This window comes from Ursus arctos, unplaced genomic scaffold (assembly GCF_023065955.2).
Source record: "Ursus arctos isolate Adak ecotype North America unplaced genomic scaffold, UrsArc2.0 scaffold_23, whole genome shotgun sequence".
Taxonomy (NCBI): domain Eukaryota; kingdom Metazoa; phylum Chordata; class Mammalia; order Carnivora; family Ursidae; genus Ursus; species Ursus arctos.
The window spans coordinates 47899848-47922851 of NW_026622908.1; the positions used below are offsets into that span (position 1 = coordinate 47899848).

At 54.0% G+C, this 23004-nt stretch overlaps 1 protein-coding gene across 10 annotated transcripts in view; it reads right to left on the reverse strand.

The window, feature by feature from the left end:
* The window catches only part of AP2A2 (adaptor related protein complex 2 subunit alpha 2), an 83987-nt gene that overhangs the window by 7980 nt on the left and 53003 nt on the right, over positions 1-23004 (reverse strand). For 7 of the 10 annotated variants that reach the window (XM_026482886.4, XM_057317137.1, XM_057317138.1 and 4 more), the window contains 11 exons: positions 22187-22316; positions 18756-18857; positions 14646-14754; positions 12904-13054; positions 11378-11546; positions 10241-10378; positions 7538-7720; positions 6904-7001; positions 6254-6485; positions 5988-6155; positions 883-1043 (listed from right to left, as the gene is read on the reverse strand). In XM_026482886.4, the coding sequence (XP_026338671.2) occupies positions 883-1043; positions 5988-6155; positions 6254-6485; positions 6904-7001; positions 7538-7720; positions 10241-10378; positions 11378-11546; positions 12904-13054; positions 14646-14754; positions 18756-18857; positions 22187-22316 (1641 nt within the window). The remainder of the gene's footprint in view (positions 1-882; positions 1044-5987; positions 6156-6253; positions 6486-6903; positions 7002-7537; positions 7721-10240; positions 10379-11377; positions 11547-12903; positions 13055-14645; positions 14755-18755; positions 18858-22186; positions 22317-23004) is intronic. The other 3 variants (XM_026482887.4, XM_048214713.2, XM_048214710.2) reach the window with 1 other exon arrangement.

A 23004-nucleotide genomic window follows, 5' to 3' on the forward strand; every position in this document is an offset into this window, starting at 1 on the left:
ACAAGCAGCAGGAAGCAAGAATCCACGTGCAGTGAGAACACCAAGAGACAGGAAAGCTGCAAAACCACACTAATCTTCCTCCCGTGGTCACGACACCGAGGACAAGGGGCCCCTCTGTGAGGACGCCTGTCTCTGTCTGGCCGGCCCGCCCCCATACCCAGGCCAAGCCCTCCCACACCTCCGGGCCAGATTTAAGGCCAGCAGAAACACAAGGGACAGAAAGCAGACAGGAAAAAGGTATGGAGCTGTGCAGCAGAGAAAGCAGGAAAGAAAACATGCTGGGAAGGGCAGTGTGACGTCCACGTCCTGAAGACGGGAAAAGGGGCCACCTGGAGGGCTCACGGGAAGCAGGGCTCCATGCGCAGCTGGGGCGGGACGTCTTGATGAGGCGACACAGGAAGCAGTGAAGATGGGGCTGGTGGAGGGGAGGGTGGCACGCGCCTCGGGACAGACTGGGATAAAGCAGGAGCGGGCAACTGAGGAGTGTGTCTTAACAAAAAGGGCAGCCTGGGCACCTGCCAGGCACACACACAGAGGGGATGACGTCAGGGCTAGGAGTGGCACGGCCGGATGACAGGGTGCAGAGCGTGAAGGGGCACAGCTGTGGACAGAATGAAAAGCCAGCCCTGCAGCTTTTTTCACCTGATCTTCTTCTTCAGAAACTTAGCTACGTTTCTCTAGTGAGAACTGCCAGTCCATGACAGTATGAGGTTTGTTCCAGAGCAAACCCGCCGAGCACGGCTGGCATCCTGAGCTCCACCAGCGAGGGCCCTGGGCAGTAAGGACCAAAGGCCCCTCCGATCAGCTGGCGCTGACTGTGGGCCCAGGAAGGGGTCAGAGGCCGAGAGAGTCCCTGTCTTGAGGACACGAGAGACCGACTACCTGGCAAAGTTGTCTTCGGAGCCGGGAGCCAGTGGCGCAACTGCAGAGGGTGAGTCTGAGAACACATCCACGAGCAGCCCGCCAGAGGAGGGCGGGGGGCCTGCGGGGGCAGGGGGTGCAGCCCCCAGACCCAGGAGGTCTGCCGATGGAGAAGGCGTGGACTGGAAGACAAGGAAGGAGAGGGTCATCGGGGAACCTTCAGGCACAGCAAGGCCACGCAAGTACAAGCGCCCGAGCCCCCCACCCACGGCTCCCACCAGGCTGCTCCGGGCAAGCGGCCAGCACGTGAGGGGCGACTGCACCCCAGGGTCAAGCCTGAAGCCCACAGCTGGAGGGTCAGTCACAATCTCATGCGACTGGAAAAAGAGTCAACCCTTTTTCATGAAGATTATCTGAACGGGAAAAAAAGTTCTGAAAACACTTTTGCCACAAAGGAGGTCAAAAAGAACTAAGGGCTCACACGCCACTGTCAGCCTTGTGCAGTGGGAGTGAGCGTGAGAGACGAAGTCCACAAGCAACTCAGGGCGCACTCTTGGTTTAACCCTGTGTAAGTCTTACTGAGTCACAGAGGAAAACACAAATAAAAAACCTATACAACAGACATTTTTTGTTAAATGACTGCTTTTTGATCCTAGGTAAAAGACAACAAAGCCACTGGGGGTCCATTCCCCCCACAAGCACTCACCCAGCTGACGTGCACACTCTGGCCCTGCACCCCGGGAGGTGAGGGGCTCTGGCTCCCCCTAGTGCGGTGCCGCCACAAGAGCCAGGGATGAGCCACTTGGCCTTGAGGACTCTCCCTGAATGACTTCTCAGTGTCCCACCGAACATTCATGAAGGTACGAGTCACCGTCTGGAATCACCTGAGACTACATCCTGATGCCCCTTTACATCTCTGCACTTGTATTTTGCTGGGTTTTAACATACACTCATCTTTTCAGGAACACAGCTACACTGTGAGCTGAAGGAGGCCAAGTCCTTTCTTTAACTGGCATGTGGGCATCCCCCCGGGCACCAGCCAGTCACGTCGCGGGTGAGGCCTCTCATTGCCACCTGTATCCAGTGTGGCCATACTGTACCAGTGACACACGGAAGTCAGTATGTTCATGTTAGTACAGGTAACTGCTCATGCCTCTTTCAAATTTAGTTAGAACATTACACTGAATTTCTAAAGAATTTTATGTGTCAGTAGGTGATATCATGTAGGCATTCCATTCCAAGACAAGGAGGCATCATAAAACATGTGCTCTGCAAAGAAGGTGTGGGTCTGACAGGGCCGAGAACCCTGCTCTGCATGACGGCCCCTCCATCCTTAAGGCTGGGGGTGGGGGTGTGCAGCACACGGAGACCAACCCTGCAGGAGCTCCGGGCAGAGCAGATGGGCTGGGCTCCTCGGTAAGGAGAAGGCCTGGGAGAGGAGTGGCATCAGTCACATGGGCCCCCAGAGGAGGGATGGGAACCACGGAGGAGCTGTCAAGAGAAGGAAAACCGGGAATTTCTGCAGCATCAGCAGATGCTGTGGCCTCTCAAGGTGGCCCCTGGCCCTCGCTGCCCTGTGACAGTGCTCCTGGGAGCACAGCTCCTCACAACACTGCGTGACTAACTGTCATCATAGAAGGATGACCACCTGAGGAGCACTGAAATACGCAAGGAAGGTGTCTGTGGTAGCTAACAGACCTACAGCCTAAATGGGGATGATCTCCCCCTGCCACCTATTGCAAGATCTTTACCACTGGTTCCTGAACAATGGTTCAACAGTTTGTTCGAGATTTCTTTATTTATTTGAAAAACAAAGAGGAAGAGGGAGAGAAAGTCCCAAGCAGACTCCACGCCAAGGGCAGAGCCCAATATGGAGCTCAATCCCAGGACCCTGAGACCATGACCCCAGCCAAAACAAAGAGTCAGACGCTTAACCAACTGAGCCATCCAGATGGCCCAATTCAAATGTTTTTGGTTTTTTTTTTTAAGATTTTACTTATTTATTTGAGAGAGAGAAAGAACAAGGGGGGGACGGGGGAGAGGGAGAAGCAGACTCCCCAATGAGCAGGGAGCCCAACAGAGGGCCCAGTCCCAGGACCCCAATATCACGACCTGAGCCGAAGTCAGACACTTAACCGACTGAGCCACCCAGATGCCCCCAAATGTTCCTTAAAGAACATCTTTTGTCCAGGGGCGCCTGGGTGGCTCAGTTGGTTAAGTGTCTAACTCTTCATTTTGGCTCAGGTCATGATCTCAGGGTTGTGAGACTGAGCCCCACGTCAGGCCCTCCCCACCCCCCACCAAACACACGAAGGCACACATGCTCTCTCAAAAAAAATTACAAACATTTTTAAAAAGAAAAAAAGAAAAAGAAATCTTTTGTCCAATTAAGTCAAATATGCACCCCAAAAATTACAGCAGATGAAAGCAAGGCTGTTCTGCTGGGAGAACCCACCTGGACAATCGCTCCCTCCCCAGATCCCCAGGGCGGGCCTGCCCCAAGACAGCCGTGTTGAGACCCACTGCCTCTCTGCTGCCTCCTCCTCCTTTCAGGACTCACGGAGACTATTCCCGAGGAGTCTGCCCAACACCCATCAGCACAAGTTACCTCTCCTCACCTCGACAGCAACAACAGCAGGAATCAGAACAGCAAGAAGAATCCCGCCTGCCTACAGAGTGCGTGTCAGCTCCAAGCTCCGCTGCTAGCCTGCACGCCCCAGGAGGACCGGGCAGGCTCCAAACACCCACAGAGATGGCCCTGGCACGAGACGCTTGCCGTGCACAGACAAGCAAGCAGGAGGCACAGGAGCCAAGGCTCCAGGCCCACGGAAGGTGGACCCAAGCAGAGCAGCCTGTTACAAAGAAAACATTCTTCCAGCATCATCTGTGACCCGGAATAAGACATTCCAACCGATACCACACCACAGTAAAACACACCACTGTCTTCCACGTAAAAGCCTGACATCTGAATGCCATTCTGAGGCAGGGCCTCCCCTCCGAGGTGGGAACGAAAACTAGAGGAGACTTTCAGCCCAGAGGGACCCTTCTCCCTTTTCTGCCCTGCTTCTCCTGCCTGTCTCTGATCAGACCCCCGGCCGTGTGAGCGCTGAGAACAGATCACCACTCACGTGATCATGATACCGTCCACGGCACTGCCAGCTCCCGGCTCAGAAGGGCCATCTGCTCACAACCACAAACACCTCGCCAAGTACACGCTTGCCAGGCAGTCAAGCAGAAAGCTCACAGCCCGAAGTTAAAACATTTGCCAACTTAACCTGGAAGAGAGCCTGCCTCCTCCCCACCCGAGACTGTGCCTTATCAACAACTTACTAAATCTTATCACACCTGCCTTCTCGAAGTGGGGCTCACTGCTCACATCCAGCGTCAGAGAGGGGCCAACGGATTCCCAAGTGCCACAGCCTAGACATAGCTGGGCAAGCCAGGTGTGGCCCAAGGCCCGACATGCATATGCTTCTCAAGAAAAATCAAGAACCAAATAAGGAGAGATCAGTGACAACCGTCAAAATAGACATGACAGCCCATTTCCTGTGCTCACATCGGCGTGCTCAGCTGGCAGCTGGAGCTGCTGGAGAGGACGGCGCGGGCTGCCTCCCAATGCACAGACCGGCCATCACAGTTTCTCCTGGGAGACAGCCTCACCCTGCGCCGTGCGTGTCCGTCTCCAGATGACACCACTGGCAAGGAACCACTGCCCCCAGCACCACGGGAAGAACCCAACATGGCGTAGCACAAACACCAGCTCACACGCAAGCCTGCAGGCGCACCACCTCCAGAAATCAGGCCATGTCACAAATCCAGTTTATCAACAGAACCCTGGCACCAGGATGACCCTCAGGACCTCCCCACGAACAAGTGTCCGTGCGCCTGGGTGGGTGGAGCCGGTCACCGCCTTCAAGACTCAGGTCCACTCTGTGCCCAGGGGACAGGTGCAGAGGCACGGAGTTTGAAATGCCAGCCCTGTTAAATTACTCAGGGACAAAGGGATGACAGCCACCTGGAGAAAAAGTGTGTATTTATCATTCATTCCAAAACCAATTCATGAAATTTAGCTGCCAGAAACCATGGAGCAGGCATCACAAGGAAACATGCCAGAAGGTCCGGACTAAGCATCAGGGCTCAGGTGACTCCTGTCACAGTGGGGACCCCAAGTCAGGGGCCCGGGGAAGCCTGAATATAGGGGTCATGGCAGGCCCGGCACCCTCGGCTTGAAGGCCAGACACACGGTCAATGGGGACACGCAAGCAGACCCCACAAGGAACACCAGGCCTCCGACACAAGTATGCTCCTGACAAGCACAGACCCCGGTCTGTCTGCACAGGGCCACACATCCTGTCTGACAGTCTTCCTCACAAAGACCCCGATATCGCTGATATCGCCAGTAGGGATTATTCACATCACTGGACCAAGATCCCGGAGAGGAAACAAAGCTCTCCGGGATTCCTTCCATAATGGACGAGCAGAAAGCCCACAGTTCTGGGGAGCCAGTCCCAGCGCCCAGGTGACAGCTACGTGGCTGGGCTGGTGTGCACGCGCTCATGAAACTCCTACTCCAGTCAGGAAGAGACAAGAAATAAATACAGCTCCTAGAACAACGTCTACCCCTGACGAATGTCAAAGGACATGTTTTCATTTACACGTGTATGTTCTCACCATGTCACACAGAGAAGGGAAATTGATTGTAATCCAAGTCACTACTGAAAACCTCTAAGAACAGCATGAGGTGGGTCGGTCTGCTCTAGACCAACAAGGAGTAGCTGGACAGGACTCCTACACGAGGCAGTCCCACAAAAGAAGTGAGTGGCCGCATCGTCTGAACCACAGTCAGGACAGAGAGGAACTAGAAGCTGACCCTGGACCCAAGACAGCAACCTGAAGGACGTTCTGGAAGACAGGGCACAAGCATCTGGATGAAAACAAGCTTCTGGAGGTCACAGGCAAAGGAGAGGTAAAGACCTAGGCTTGGTCCCACCACTACGTTCTTGGCACACACCGTCATACTTCACACAGAATTCTCCCAAACAGGCACATGCCCTGCTGGCCCCGAATCTCAGGAACCAGGCAGCCCAGGAGCTTATGCAGGGCACTGCCATCAGGAAGGGACCCACCACGGCACTGGCAGGGGCAGGCTCAGGGCCCCCGTTGACATCGGCACTCCTCTCCCGCTTGGCCTCCTCCAGGTCCGTCACTGTGCTTGGGCCCTTCTTCTTCTTGAGCTTGGCCAGGATGGAAGACTCGCGCTCTGGAAACGGTGGCATCTCCTCCAGGACAGTTGCCTGGAGAAAGCCCCGGGTCACCACAGTTCAAAGCCCTGTGGCCTCCAACCCCAAGCCATGTGACAGTGCAGCAGGGGGACGGAGCGGCCAGGGCCTACCAGGATGTCGGTGCTGGCAACCGTGCTGAGCCTCAGGTACTCCACAGCCCGCTGCTGCAGCTCCACGTCCGCGTTCTTCAGCTGGCTGTCGCTGCGCAGCACATCCTGAATGGTGGTCTTCACCTCCGGAAAGAGGTTCACAAACTTGATGTAGGTGGACAAGAGCAGCGCCCTGGTGGGGACGCTGCACAGGTGGAACTTGGAGTGCAGCAGGTTGAACTGGATCAGGGGGCTGCAGGGCACAGACAGGGCACAGACAGGGCGGGGGCGCGTCACCCCTCGTTCCCAACGCCCCATGAGCACCGCCGGGCACCCATGCCTCTCACCGGCAGGGTGAGCGAGAAGCGGCTCTGGGAAACGGACCCACACTAAGCCAGAACCACTCCTGTAAAGCAGAAGAGTGTGCCCTCAGGCACGTACCTCCAATTCCTGACTGAGCGCAAACCTCCCCCCAATCAACCAGGGCCCTGTTCTTGTACAGCCTGAAGGAAGATGGAAGTAGTAATCCGAGCAGAGTGCCCTTGCTCTGGCCATCCCAACACGCAAGTGAGGACACTTGCCCACCTCTACTCCGCCGTCAGCTGAGAACCAGGAGGCCCAGCGCCCGCATCACAACACAACACTCACCCGACTCCCAGGGGCTCTCTCACCTGGATCTCGGGTCCCCGGCTATCAAGTTTCCAAACTCCCCCAGGATGTAGCCACCCACTTTGACCAGGTTCTCATGGCACGCCGGGGCCTGAAGAGCCTGTAAGACAGTGAGCACGATGAGCCCGACACACAGGCGCCCCTGCACAGGTCAAGGAGGTGAGACGTATCTGTCGTCACGGCAAAGCCTCGGAGTCGTGGTGATGCGCCAACACTACACGGAACTCAGGTGGCTTTCCGTGTGTTAGTGTGACGAGCTTCCAGCAGAGCTCCCAGGACACCGTCCTGGCGTTTGTACGCACCCCTCCCTTCCCACCACTTCTGCAGGTATGTCAGGGAAGCCCCAGGGGCAGAGATGTGGCCAATCCCAGCCCTGGAACGAGAGCTGTGCTCTACTTGGGCCCCGGGTGGGGGCAGGTGCACATCAGCATCCTCCTGGAGGCCCACGCCCCTCACTCACAGAGCCCGAGACCCACGCTATGGAGACCCCGCATGTACTGGAGATGAGGCTCCAGCGAGGAGGTGTCCACAGCGTGAGCTGGGACCTCTCAGAACAGCAGGTAGGAGACACAAGGGAGGCCAGCAATACCCACCAGAACCCCACGCTTTATCCAGAGGGGGGCATCGGGACCATACCTCGAACACCGTCTTGGCAGCATAGCCCTGCACATCATCCCGGTTGATGACGATCTGAATGACACGGTACCACACCTCTTCACTCACATAGTCACCGGCAATCCGGATCAGGTTCAGGATGGTGTCCACGTACCACGTGTAGTCCACAGCATACTTCTCTGCCAAGATGGCGACCTTCAGCACCTGCAGAGGGCAGATGCTCAGGGCAGGTGCTCCGGGCCTTGCAGCAGCAGCAGCACCGCGTGCTGCCCCACACCAACTCCAGGACTTCGGAAGGACACGTGCCAAAGCGTGGGTGTCCAAGAAGCTTCCACCAAATTCTCAATGGAGCCCAGGAGGTTGAAGATTTGCAGACCTAACTGGGGAAAGCCAGACTGCCCTCTAAGAATAGACTCGGTGGGACACGGTCGAGGAAAACTCACTGGAGGGCCAGGTCATGGTTACAGGAGGGCACAGCCAACCTCGCCCTGCACTGCCATCTGACCACGGCCCAGGCAGCCCTGGCACGGGTTCTCCTCCCAGCGACCCCATCCTCAGAGCAGCAGGCCCCTGGGTCTCCTCCTGCTCTGGCTGGCCTTTCTTAACACTCTCCCCTTTAGTCTTCATGGGAGACCCCACCCACTCATGTATCCCCACGCATTCCAGAGGGCTCTATGGACCTCACGCACTGCCCCAGGACAACAGCACCAGGCTGTCCAAAAGCAGACCTTCGCCCCCTCCCCCAGTCACCTTCTTGGGACACTGAGCCCCCTGAACAGCATCAGCTGTCAACACCAGACCCTGTTCTTCATGCAGCTGCCCATCTTCACAGCCCACCTTCCCACTCCTTCACCCTCCTAACTGTGCCTCCAGAGCCCCTGCTGGAGCCTGGACCACCATCCATCTGCTCTGCCCACCCTCCGGGATCCACACCAACTCTCCCCAAAGCTGAGCACTCAGGGCCTCCCCCAGCACCACGACACGGGCCAGCATCTTCACTGCCCCTGCCACACATGCCCTGGTCCCGCCACGCTCACCTGTCCCCCTACACCCCATGACAATGCCTCCCAAGCCGCCCCCCACCCCCTGCCGGGGTCCAGAGCCCTGCCTCCACCAATCCTCAGCCACACTACAAGCAGGTCTGCCATCCTGCCTAGGACCTGCCTTCCCTGTGGACAGAAAGCCCCTCTCCCTGTGAGCAGGGCATCCAGGTGTGGATGCCCAGCAGCTAGCCCGACCCCAGGGCACATCCTTGGACATGCCATGCTGCATAGATGGATGGACAGAGCACTGACCCGGAGACTGGGGTCGCTCTTACTCCTCACTCAACTTAACTGACCGAGGAACATCACTCGTCATTTGAAAAGGAGTAAGAGCCAACACAGAGCTAACATTCAAGACCTTAAAAACCAGAACACACCCAGCAGTGAGGAGAACGGTGCCCCCGTGACTACAGTCCCCAGAATGAGCTCCACCCGCACAGGCATCAAGCCCCAGCCCTGCTGCGTGCCACACTCCAAACATGACCCCTACCCACCCCACGCTCCCCTGCACCTCTTTTCTGGGATCTTCCTCCCCACGCTCCCCTACACGTCTGTTCTGGGATGTTCCTCCCCACACTCCCTGCACATCTGTTTCTGGATCTTCCCCCCTGTTCCTCCCCCACTCACCCCACACTCCCTGCACATCTGTTCTTAGAGCTTCCTCCCCCGTCCCTCCTGGCTCCCCTGACACGCCCGAGCCCCCTTTCCTGGCTGGGCATCAGCCCGGCTCCAGAAGCCTTCCTTGACCTTCTTCTCCACGGCAGCTCTGCTCCCCACGGAGGCATGACCACATGGTAATTAAGCCACAGCACTTAACACTGGAGAGCCAGTACTTGCCCCAGCCTGGCCACAGGGGCCACAACCAATCAATAAGTGATCCCTTATAAATCTAAGTGTCCGACTGTATTGAGAGCCACATATACTCAGAAGCTCCAAGCCTGTCATTTCCAAACCGAACAGCAGCCTAGGAGCAATCCTGGGAGTCACTCGTGGTGAGCTGATGCCAGACACCTGCTCCCCAGGGCTCTCCAGGAGGCCTCAGCTGCACTTTGCTTTCCAGAACAACAAATAACAAACACTTTTTCATAGGAGGGAGACGCTGCAGGGTCTCTGACCTTGGCAACTGACCTCTCCACACAGACTCACAATGAGCCCTCTGTGAATCACAACACACACTCAGGACCCTGTGTGCTGGCCTCGGGCTCCCTGGAACCTGGTGCACTCCGACTCTGCATCACGATCAGCCTTTCCCCAGGTCAGTATGTGTGGGACTCGGAAAAGGGGTTTGGCGTGTGCACCCACTTTGCTGATGACCTAAGGCTGGAAACGAGGACTGCAAGGTGGGAAACGGTGGCTACGCTCAACATATCAGAGAGGAAGGAGTGCGTGCCCAGCATGTAACCAGTATTTCCAAGGTTCAAACTTGCAGGCTTTTGCCCACAGGAACCAGAACTCGTGCTCACCTGAGTTGCAAAAGTATTTCATTGTGAGGGTCCCTGTTCGCACAGGCTGTTTAAAGTCATTCCCGAAAGACTGAAAGGCTCCACTGAGAACGCTGATGGGAAGCTAAAGTGAAGGAATCTCACCCTAAATCGAGCAGATTCCCAGGAGAGCGCCAGAACAGAACCACACACAAAGGAAAGGAAGACTGTGCTGGCAGCACGGAGGCCATGGGACTCACAATCTCTTCTCGGATGGAGTAATCGGCCGTCTCCAGGTAGCTCAGCATCTCAGCCACAATCTGCTGGGCGTTGCTGCGGTCACACATGGCGTAGAGGAGGTCCACGGCCCGCTGCCGCACACTCACGTCTCGTTCCGTCTGGGGGCACGAGGCACAGTGTGAAAAGTGGCTCAAGCAGACCTTGGGCAGGGTGGCCAGGTCCCTGTGGCTCTGGCCCCCTACTCCGTCCCAACGCTCACTGCGAACTCTCCCTACTCCCCATCTAGATCCAGGGACCCCCGACACACTCTGCTCATGCAGAGCCCCTCACTCCTACAATCGGGCCCAGCAGCTCTGGACTGCCCGAAATCAAGATGCATCCCTGGGGATAGAGCAGAGACCTCTCTACTATGTGGTCACGGACTGTCACCTTCCACGTCACCTGGGAACTTATCACAGTGCCGCTCTCAGGCCCCACCCCAGACCTGCTCTGTCAGCCTCTGCAGTGCAGTAAGACCCCTGCTGCTCCTCGGCACAGGACAGCCTGGGAAGCACAGCTGAACCACCAAGCAACGGGCGAAGGCAAGGGTAAGTCTTTCTGACTCCTGGCAGTAACTGATAACAACCACCAAAACCAGGGCCAGGAGAATCCATGTGGCCTCCTGTTCAAAACACACACCGAAAATGCTAAAACACAAAGGGACAGAGTCAGACCTACTGTTAACTGCAAGCTTGGGCAGACCAATGGGCTCCGCAGCAGCCCCACCTGCCTTCCATTCCCTAGCACACTTCATCCAGCAACCGGTAACACTGGGGGCACCGTGGTCCCCCTGTGGGAGGACAGCTGCAGAGCCTGCTCTGGAGACTCCCAAAGGCCGGTAACGGGAGCAGGTAACCTCAACTTGGCTCTTTCAACTCTGGAACTTCAATTCCTTAAGAAAGGTGAATTTTCTTTTGCAAAGGGTGAGTTCACTCAGAGACAAGGACAAAATATTTTACCTTTCTACCAAAAAGAACTGTTTGCACTGGTTCAGACATCTACCGTGACCCGGCTCTGTGAATAACAGGATGTTCAATACTGTGTGCTCAGAGCCGACCTTACAGGCAGACAGAAAAGAATCACCCGGGGGTGCAAGCCCCAGAGGACAGAGCACTTGCCTTCAGAGCGTTGATGACTGTCTCGATGTGTGTCTTGACTGCCTCGTGGGAGAACTCGGAGCTGGCCAGCGTGCACATGCTCTCCAGGGCCAGATAGCGCAGGTTGGTCTCCCGGTGCTGTAGGAACTGGCCCAGCTGGTTACAGGCGCGGACGAGCAGGTTTGGCTCACTGCACGGACAGGGGAAGCAGGGTGGGTGGGGTTCCTTAGCACGCACCTCACAGACAGGGCCACTCACAGGTCAGCATGGCAGGTGGCATTCATGGCCAGCACGCTGCTGAAGGGAAACCTTGGGGCCCCCCACAACGGAAGCCTTGAATGTAAATCCTGAGGCCAGTTTTGCACTTGCTCCACTCATTGCCACCTCATATGCAGAATTCCACCAACTCCAAAGAGCTGGTGACAACAGAAGCACCATGCAGAACCGAGCGTCTCCTGAGCCTCTGTGCCAAGCTCACAGAGGGAACACTTAGGGCTCTCACCAAGGGTCCAGAGAGGTCATCTCAGCCAGAAGCAGCAAGCCTTGGCGAATGGCTAAACAAAGGCCTTGCCCACGAGAAGACTTCTGAGAGGCCATGCGCACACAGAGGTGCGAGGTCAGCGAGTCCCAAAATACCGCTCCCCAAGGAGTTCTGGCTACACTGCTACTTACTCTTGACTTTGCCCTCATGATGTTGTCGCTCTTTAAGTATCTTCAGTAAAGACCAAAGGGCTTCCCCTAACATCAAAACTTTTGTTTTTAGCAGTTCCCAACCTTGCTGACATAGGACTCTCAGTAGGACTTTCTGTCCCAAGAAACTACATTTGTCCAGAAACACTGAGGTGGAAGATGGCTGGGAGAAGGTCTGCCACGCCTCCTGGGCCCCCACACCACCTTGGATGGTGGGCAGCAGTCTGCAGTCATGCAGACCCAGGTGGCATCTCCCGCAGCCCTTCCTGGGAGCCACACCATCATGCTATTGGGAACTCTAGAACAACGCACCACTCGCAAGGCCACAGGCAGGAAGTCAGACTATGGGAGCTGAAGAGAAAAGGCAAGGAAGCAAACCACCCTGCTGTCCACCATCTCCCTCTGCTGCACTGACACACATGGCCGTTCCACCACCCCCCATAAAGCCCTCAGACCAACACTGAGTGTGGCTTTGTGTCGCAGGAAAGCTAACAGGCACCCACCCTCGTCCTTCCTGTAAGGTTATGGGAGAAGCCAGGCAGGATCAGGGTGCCCAGGAGGACAGGAAAGGCCCTCGGGGAAAGGCAGGACCACAGCAAACAGTGCGGAAGTGCTGAGGCCAGAGAGAGCACGAAGTGCTGGAGGAGAGCGAGGAAAAGAGACTGCACAAGGAGCCCACACCCATCCGAGGAGGGCAGAGGCAAGGTGTCAGCCTTGGGGAACGGGTAAGCACTCAATGATACCCAGCAGGCCTAACATCAACGAGAAAGGGCCCACACACATGTTTAAGAGGGGTGCGTCTTTAGCACACTCAGGGGAAAGGCCGAGGGAAGGAGCGCCGCCCACTGCCCACCCACCTATCGTGGTGAATGATCAGACTGATCGCCTCGAAGAGCACGGCGTTCTTGGCATTGGAATGCTGCACTTTTTTTGACTTTGGTGGTTCCTGGGCTTTGTTCAAAATCGTCTCCAGGCACTCGGTCAGGCGACCTCGCACTGCAGGGTCTTCTGGGCAAGACAGAGCACTGTCAGGCGGGGCTCCCCACACCCACCTGCCCCTCCCAGTCGCACCACCTCACAACCAGGCAGGGAGATAGCTGGTACGAGTTCCTGGTCCAACTGTGGAGCCACTTACAATGAGAGGATTTAATAGCCAGGGTAACTACCACACATTTTAATGCAAATAAGATACACAACATTTTCACTGCATACAGATTATACAAATCAAGAGAAAATAAAACCTCAGAGACACAGACAAAACACAGAATATAAAAGTGTGAAAGACGGGGGCAAAAAATCTTTTTCTCCACCTTCATTCCCAACAGATACAGAGAAAATGTTACCAAAACCAACAAAAAGAGAAAGAAACTTTTTAAAGTTCTCATCAAACCAGAAAAAAGAAATAACAGACAAAAAAGGAATAAGAAAGCAACAAAAATATCAGAATATCAGAAACAACCTGTCCACCAAAATCCCTAGCACCTCCAGGGCGTCGCAAACCCGGCCATCTGAGAGAAGAGCGGAACTCTGTGGACGAGCGCGGGAGGGGGACCAGCAGGGCACCCAAGGAGCAGCCACCCAGGGCCTGAGCACAGAGGCCAGAGGGTGAGGGGCCAGACACAAGAAAATTGGAGCCTATGGCCTGAAAAAAGGGTCAGATGAGGAACTCACATCCACATGCGATCTCAGAGTGAAGAAGTGGGATGGCCGCCAGGCAGGGATGGGCAGCCAGGGGCAGTAGGAGTGAGACAGGAAGGAGCAGGGCCATCAGGGAGGCCGGGCTGCTCCAGCTCAAGGGAGGGCTCTGCTGCAGGTGTGCAGTTCATACTTTGGTATGAAAGATATTTAGTAAAGGAGAATTACTTGTACCTAACAAATATCTTGTATAAACACCAGTTAGATTAAAATGTAAAGGCTACAACCACAAGCGATCTTTGCAAAGGGCAACTTGGAAGTGATCTATCAACATCTTCAACTACTGGGTGTCTGGGCAGCCAGTCAGTGACACGTCTGCCTTCGGCTCAGGTCATGATCTCAGGGTCCTGGGATCGAGCCCCGCGTCGGGATCCCTGCTCAGCAGGCAGTCTGCTTCTCCCTCTCCCAGCTGTTCGTGCTCTATCTCTCATAACTCTCTCTCTCTAATAAATAAATAAAATATTTTTAAAAAAAAATTTCATCTACATACTTCAACCAAGAAGTTCTACTTTGAGATACTTACCATATTAGTCAAATGTAACATTTTGCAATAAAACACGAACAGAAAAATATCCCCAGTGTGTACATTAAGGTTATACAGATTATTAACAACTTAAGATACAAAGTTTATAAGTGTTTCAAGTTTTACTGAAAAAGACTGTTTCAAAAACCCGCACAGATCTGATACTATCTAAGAGCAGAAACCGTCCCAAACCGTAAGAAAACTCTGAGTTCTGTACCAGCTGCTCTGGGAAAGCCAAAATGTGTGGCAGCATCATAAATGATCCACAGAACAAGAACCAGCGCCAGGAAAAGACTTATAAAGATAACAAACAAGAGACATAACCCTAAGACACGGAAGTAACCCCCCACCACCGAGAAGTCTCTGCTACGCAGCTGTTACCTGGGGGTGGATAGCACTGTAGCAACCTCAGAAGTTTTACAGACAGCCAGGGAGCCGGGACAAAATAGTAGGTATAATCCTGAAGGTCTGTGGATGCAGACGTCACGATCTGTAAGACAACATGGGCAGGTGCAGGCAGGTGTCACTCCGGCCCCCAGTGTGGTCCTTGGATCACACACTAACTGAGAAACAGTTCTGTTCGATGAGCCAAGTATACCTAATACACTTCTCTCTCTTTTGGAGGTGAAGGAGCACAGCGAGGCCATGCCCACTGGCATCATGCTCTTGCTCTGCAACGGCCACCCCACCCTGCAGGCACTAACCCGCGATACCACCGAATTCAACAGCACCTGCACTGGGAACCCAATCTTTCCTTTGTGGACCAGGACGCAAATAAAACACAAAAGGGAGAACCCTGGTCCCCTCAGAAGGGAGAAGATGGTGTTCTGAACCCAGCCCCGTACCCCCACAGCCCTCCAGTGCCAACCCCTGCCATGAGCTTGTTGAGGCCACACAGCAAGCTTCCTTCATTCATGGTTCCATCTCCTTGGCCGTCAGGGTCCTTGCCAGGGCAGACACTCCCTCCACCTTCTAATACCTGACTGGCCCTAAGACATGTCACTTCCACTAGCACACAGCCCAGTGCCTTCCTCACCCCCTCCCCATGTCATGGAGGTCAGAGGAGCACCACCCAACAAAGCTCACAGGTGTGACATTTTAGGTCATATGTAAGCATGTTCAGGAAGGCTTCACCCTGACCCCCGCCCTCAGCTGCAAGACAGCGGCCCAGGCTCAGGACGTGGCCCCTCCTGCAGGAAGGTGAGCTCGGCGCTGGGGAAGCATGGGCAGGACGAGCAGAGCAAGCAGAGGGCCTACAGGCACAGGAGCAGGACAGAAGGAGCCAACGCAGGCTGCCACACGCAGCTAAAGCCATGCTAAGAAACTTACAGCTTATACATGCACACATTTGAAACAAATACAAAATAAAAGCAAGGAAGAATTCACCCCAAAGATACACAAAGGGACCAGCAAACTAACCCAAGAAAGTAAAGGGAATAAAACAAGGACAGGAACAGAAAGCTGCCAGAGAGGAAAACACAACAGAGAGAGCCACCAGGTCAGAAGTCATCAAGCTCGACAGGCTCATGGGGGAAGTGAGAAGGCAAAAACACCCCGAGGCAAGACCGAGAAGGGGGCAGCACTACGACCCGCACCCCAACACGCAGAGATGTTTGAATATTTAGAGAAATCTGCAAACATCGGGAAAATGCAACTTACCCAAAACTGATGAAAGGACAGAAAATATAAAGGCCCATAACTTATTAAATAAGTTTTATCCAAAATAAGAAATGTTCCACAAAGAAATCCTACTTTCAAATGGCTCCACCACTTAACCCACAGATAAAGACGTCAGGCAAGACACAGAAAGGAACCAACGTCAACAAAACCAGCAAACACTACTCGTCATGGTAAGACACTGAAGACTCCCCTCTGACAGGAGGGAGGGCAGGAGGGAGACTTCCCCAGGAAGAAAATCCCCTTTCATAGTACACACTGTGTGGAGGGCTGAGTGGGAGCCAGAAAGCAGGAAACACTGACAAATGCAGGCTGGTAAAGAAAACTCATTGTCCACAGGCATGACGGAGGACAAAGGTCATCTAATGCAATCTACACATAAATTACTAAGATTACTAAGTGAGGGCGCCTGGGGGGCTCAGATGATTGAGCGTCTGCCTTCGGCTCAGGTCAGGATCCCAGGGTCCAGGGATCGAGCCCCACATCAGGCTCCCTGCTCGGTGGGGAGCCTGCTTCTCCCTCTGCCTCTGCCTCTGCCGCTCCCCCTGCTTGTGCACTCACTGTCTCTCTCTGACAAATAATTAAAATCTTTAAAAAATAATAATAATAATAATAATAATAGGATTAGTGAGTCTGTCAGAGTTGCCAACTCCAAGATCAATGTACAAAAATCATTTACACAAACCAACACAGAGTAGTTATAAAACACATTTTAGGGGCGCCTGGGTGACTCAGTCGTTAAGCGTCTGCCTTCAGCTCAGGGCGTGATCCCAGCGTTATGGGATCGAGCCCCACATCAGGCTCCTCCGCTGGGAGCCTGCTTTTTCCTTTCCCACTCCCCCTGCTTGTGTTCTCTCTCTCTGGCTGTCTCTCTCTCTGTTAAATAAATAAAATCTTTAAAAAAAAAAAAAAAACACATTTTAAGACATCACTGAGGGGCGCCTGGGTGGCTCAGTAGGTTAAGTATCTGACACTGGCTCAGGTCCTGATCTCAGGGTCCTGGGATCGAGCCCCACATCGGGCTCCTTGATCAGTGGGGAGCCTGCTTCTCCATCTCCCTCTACTGCTCCCCCCACTCATGCTTGCTCTCTCCCAAATAATAAAATCTTTTTTTAAAAAAAGATATCATGAAGAATACCATTTTAAAAATAAACTGTATAAAGATAAATCTAACAACAGATAAAAGAATCTCGACTCAAAAAGTTACAGACATGAGTGAGAAAAATTAAAGTAACTCTCCAAATAAACGGAGAGGGATACCATGGTCATGGATGCAAAGACAATACTGTAAAGATTTTAATTCTCTCAAAACTGACCTACAATCCCAACAGGATTTTGGGGGTGAGAGAACAAGATACGAGAGCGTGCTGCACTGGACATGGAGTTCCAGTACCTAAGACAGCATGCCACCGTGCAAGGTGAACAGAGACAGCAAGGAAGGGGCCACAGACATAGCCCACTGGTTTATGGCCAAGGTGGCACTGCTGGGGGGTGGGGGCGGCTGTTCAGCAGTGGCACCCGGACAACTGGTACACACAGAAACCAGTGCCAAGGCAGCTTGTCAACCTGAAACCACAGAACAGGGCAGACTCCACAGACAGGGCACAAAAACCACGAGCCATAAAAGACAGGGTTAGCGCACTGAAATGGGGAAGCTGGGATCACAGGAGACTTCACCAAGAGAGTTACAGACGAGGACAAGATTTCTTAAACACAGAGCAGACTAAAGCATACAAAGATGCCATTTTTGAAGACCAATAATGGTTAAATTGTGGGCAGTTTGGTTCAACCTAACGTAACCAACAAAATGCTCATATCTAAAATATATAAAGAATTTCTTCTACAAAACAACAAAAAGGTAACTGTAGAAAAATGAGCAAAAGACTTAATAGAAACTTCACAAAAGACACTCAAAAAAGCAACAAACATGCAAAGCTGCTCACCCCGGATGATAATCAAGAAAATGCAGATTTAAATCACAATGAGACACTGCCACCTCCCCCCAGAATGGTTTACATCTAAAACCAAGACGCAGAGCCGTGGGGAACTGCACACTGCTGGCAGAACAGCCAGTCGGTACGGCTGCCTAAAAGCTGCTCTGGTGCCCTCAAGGTGAACCGTTGCCACTCCCTGACCCAGTGATGCCACCTCCAGGCACAGTCCCCCAGCCATCCACACACACGCACACACGCACGTGCCAAGAGACAGCCGAGCTGCTCACAGCGGGTCACTCCCAACCGCCTCGGTGTCAGACAAGACAACGGGTTAGTATGTTGCGGTGCATTCACACAAAGTCTACACAGCATCAAACATGAAGAAACGGCACACAGAACAAACCCGCCAGCTCCCCAGGGTGGAGCTCTACGCATCAAACACAAAAGAACACCTGCCATCCGCAGGGTCCCTGTGCACGACTCAGGACACAGTCACAGCTGGATGTCTGAGTGAAGGACACATGCTCAGGCAGCAAAGGAAAGAAAAGAGTGAGGCCACCCAAATGAGGTCAGGGCTCCCTACAGTGCGGGGCACCACCAGCAACCCTGTTCCCCACCCAGCTGAGCAGCACTCAGCTGACACGACCGTGGGCTGCGCTGCTTTACTCGAGGCCCTTTCCCATACGGACAGGACGTTTCTCAGCGGGCAAAAAGGTTGAAAGAAAACCCAATGAATACCTAACCAAGACAAATTCTCAGTCCTGAATTTACAAACTGAGCCGAATATCTTGCATTCTAAACAGTAATCTAATATGTTAATTAAATAAAATAACTAAGACAAAAATGCACCCCGAGACCCGTTCCCCATCAACAGACTTACCCTGCTTAATCTGGAGACGGCCAGGGAGACAGAGGTCTTGAACTCCTCAGGATTCTTCTGTGCCAAGGTGGTGATGAGGCTGGTGGCGGCGGTCACCACGCCCTGGAGCAAACACACAACAAATACACACCGTGACCACAGCCAACATGCCTGATGCTGACTTCTCACTGTAAACTCATTTTCCAGATAAAATGTAAAACCGAGAGCAACAACCTGGAGACCCTGGGCCAGATTCAGAACTACTTTGACTGGCCCACAGTGTCTTTAAAAACTGAGATAGCACATGTCTGTCATTTTCCTTCTGGAGCTTCTCTCTGAGAACCTGGGCACCCAGCAATACTAGTGGCCCAGATCCCTGCCTCAGTGGAGGCCAGCGGAGGGCAGCAACAGCTCCGCCCGAGTCTCTACCTGCCCTAATGCTTTCCTCGGGGTCTGGCCACCTGTCCGGCCCTAGGGTCAGCTGCGCTCACTGCTGCCCCTAATTTAAATCACTCTGTGTAGGGGTCCCCAGCTGGCTCAGCCAGTAGAGCACACAACTCTTGATCTCGGAGTTGTGCGTTTGCGCCCCAATGTTGGGTATAGAGATTACTTAAAAATAAAAATAAAATTTAAAAAAAAAAAAACAAACACCACTCTGTAGGGCCTGGGGAGGGAGACACTACCTTTGGAATCCTTTGAATCTTTACAACCCAAAAGCGAGACTGTGGAAAACAGCAACTGAAAGAGCTCATTATTCCCCTTCCTGAAAAGAGGTCCAGGCCGTATCCCTGCCATGCTGGTCCCTGAAGCACCCCAGGCCCCGGTGAGACCCTTTCCTGCAGAGCACCACCCCCCGCAGTGCCTGGCCTCAGTGCACAGGGACCCCCCCCCCCCCCCACGCAACACGGGACACCTCTGCTATGGTCCCAAGACAACTAGGAGTTGCTCCCACCAAGTCGTGCCTCTTGAAAGAAGATACTGCTTAAGAAGTTCTCTTGTAAATATGAAATAGATAAAACAAATGAACGAGGTTTGACAATGAAGACACAAAGTTCAGGAAGCCACTCGGATCACTGTGTAATCCCTCTGGTCCTCCTCCACCTCGCTCCTGAGCAGGTGGGACAAGGGCGGCAGTTTCTGCAGCTACAAAGGTGTGATGAGAGTGAGCTCCCGGCCACAGCTGAGCGGCTCCTTCAGCTTTCTAACGACAACCTGGGAGCTGCCTTAAAGAAACGGATCTAACTGGCCTCAATGTCCATTTCTCAGTGAGCAAAACAAGTACCAACCAGTTTCCCTCCCAAGAAAGCTCTAACAAAACTCAGTATTTGTAAACATGCAAATTCCACCTGGGCAGAGTCACTCAGCAGGGCTCCTAAGAGTTTGGGGCTCAGCCTGGCCCACCGGGAGGATAGAACAAGCCTCCATATTCTGACGAGAGTTGTCTGGGACTCGCTGGCTCCCGAGCACAGCTTCTCCCAGCAGGAGTCTTCGTAGGAAGGGCAGTGTGAGAAGACCAGGGGAAGCCCAAATGGCCCCCAGTGCTGCCCCTCTGGCCACGGTGCACTACCCTACCCCACGCAGACCCCCAGGCTCCTCCCCTGCTCTCAGAACACAGGGCATACAGGGGCTTGCCGGCTCTGCATGGCCAGCTGACTCTCCTCCTGGGCATTCCTGACCGTGAGACAAAGCCAAATCTCAGGCCATCTTTAGTGACAAAGCCAGGAGATGTAGGACACAGAAGCCACAACCACATAAGGGACAGCCGCCAAGAAAGCAGAACACATGCCGAGAAGAGCAGAGATGGAAAAAGCAGGATGACAGGCTTGGCCTTCCTGTGTCCGGCTGGGCCAGCCCCTCTTCTTTCCCCTCTTCGAGCTGGGCTATGGTGGCCGGCAGTGCAGCTGGTGAGACACAGTCGTGCTCATTAAACTGTGAAAGCAAACCACACAGCTGCAGCTACAGGAGCACACCGTGTCAAAGGAGAGGCGCCCTCGCGGCCACCACTCTGCGAAGCGCCAACTGTGAACACGTGCTGGCCGTGTGGCCAGGGTCCCTGAGCTGCCCCGGCTCTGAGCCTTCATCACCTCCTGGCTCAGCTCTGCATCTGCAAAAAGCCACTGAAGCCCTCTGAGCCCCAGTTTCCATATGTGCGAAAGTGGAAAAGGTCCCCCTGCCTCCTAGGGTCTGCCTGGAGGGCAACTTGTGGCCTCAAGCCTCACAGCCTCCCACATGGCTTCCCCACTGCACGGGCAGAGTGTGAACCTGAGCAAACCGAGCAGCACCGAGTGACCCGGCGTGCACGCCCAACGCCGCCGCCCAGGGGCTTCCCCTCTCCCTACAACATGGCTGCACAGACCACGCTCCATTCTGCAGAAGGGCTGCCCTGCTTGGACACAAACATCCCAGGAAGCGTGGGCCGCGACAACGAGGGAACAGCCCACGGGGCTGCCACAGCGCAGCAAGTGTGCCGACACAGCCACCAGCTCTCCTGTAAATCTGCATGCTGTGACACAGCCACCAGCTCTCCTGTAAATCTGCATGCCGCAATCATTTATTTTTAATTAATTGTTTTTTTGGAGAGGGAGAAGGAATGAAGGGCAGAGGGAAAGAGAATCTCAAGGAGGCTCCTCACTGAGCATGGAGCCCGCTACGGGGCTCGATCCCACAACCCGGAGATCATGACCTGAGCCAAAATCAAGAGCTGGATGCTCAACCGACTGAAGGCGCCCCTATTGTTAATTTAATTTTTAAGGTAGATTCCTTTCTGGGAAAAAACACAGTAACCAGCTAACATACTCATACCTACCTCCTCAGCAGGAAAAATCTGTGTTGAATTTCAATTCTCTCATTTATACTCTAGAACTCCCTCAACACAAAGCCACTGTGCCCAACATCTCCTCTTACTTGACCCTGCCTCCTGGTGTCATGTCCCTGTGTGCCTCTTCCAGTGTGGACAACTCCCGTGTCCCACGTCTAACCACTACCACCAAGTCACCCTATGCCTCCCTGTCCTTCTCTATGACACAGGGAGGACAGTCGGGCCTGACCTGTGCAATGGCCATGCCGGAACTAAGGTCGGGGTCACAGGATGCCCTCCTCAACACCCCACCCAGACAAGCATACCATGTGGAATGCCCTCCCTGGACAGGTTATTTCTAGAAGACACTGATCTCTGTCTCATTCACCTGCGCAGCCCGAGCCTGCAGGAGGCCCTTCCGATGACGAGTTATGCAGTGGGCCAGAGGCCATGTCTGCACTGGCCCGTCCCCGGGTAGGGGGGAGCTCCTCGCCCAGCCACAGAGGCCCTCAAGTGCTCACATGCTCAATGGGCTGAGCTGCGGCAGTCTCCCCCCCGGCATCATGAGACGCCACACTGAGCTGCTTTCACAATGGCGACTCCGGAAATGGTTACTCGGTGGGGCAAGCACGGACGCTAGTCCAAAGGCATTTACCAAATGCTGGTCATTGAGAAGGTGCACCACTCGGGACGTCCAGTCCCCCATGGGGACGAGATCAGGAGACGTTCTGTACAAGCGCAGCAAACACAGGGCGGCACTCTGCTTCACACTGTCCATGGTGTCTCTGAAAGACAGACACTGGTGGTCACTTGAGAACACCCCGCACCCCCTGTGGCCCCAACAAGCTAAGCATGGCCCCAAGCCTCACAGAGTATAGCCCAGAGCAACCTGCAGACCAGGTGGCTTCACCCTCTCCGTGGGCTCAAGGTCATGCCCCCTCCTGTGAGAGGTCTCTGTGCGTGCCGCGTCTGGACAGTGACAGACGGGGGACTGCACTGAAGACCTGCTCTTGACTCCACCTCAAAGACAATCCGCAGCAGAGTCCTGCCGGGAAGTCGCTCATCTCCAGAAGTGTCAGTTCTGGTGTTTTTCCCAACTGCTGAATATGACCTTGGCTATGCAAGATGGAGCATAGTCAACGAATGTTCCTCTTTGTTTGGATTACAGTGACTTTTTTTTTTTTTTTTTTTTTTTACAATTCACTTACTAACACAGAGAGCCTTGCACTGCCACAAAACTCCCCTGGTGATTCCGTCTCGCCCTGAACCATGGTTGTGAAAAGTAGGGCTCTTGCACTGTGGAGCCCAGCGTCCTAGGAACGCAGCGAACACTGAGAAGCTAGGTCAGAGCAACTGCAGACACCCCAGGAGAGGGGCATTTGGAGGGTTTCCTGTTCAGGCTTTAACATTGGTTGAGGGCAGACAATGTTCCCAATGCTCTGTTTATCCCTCCTCCCCCTACCCCAGCCGAAC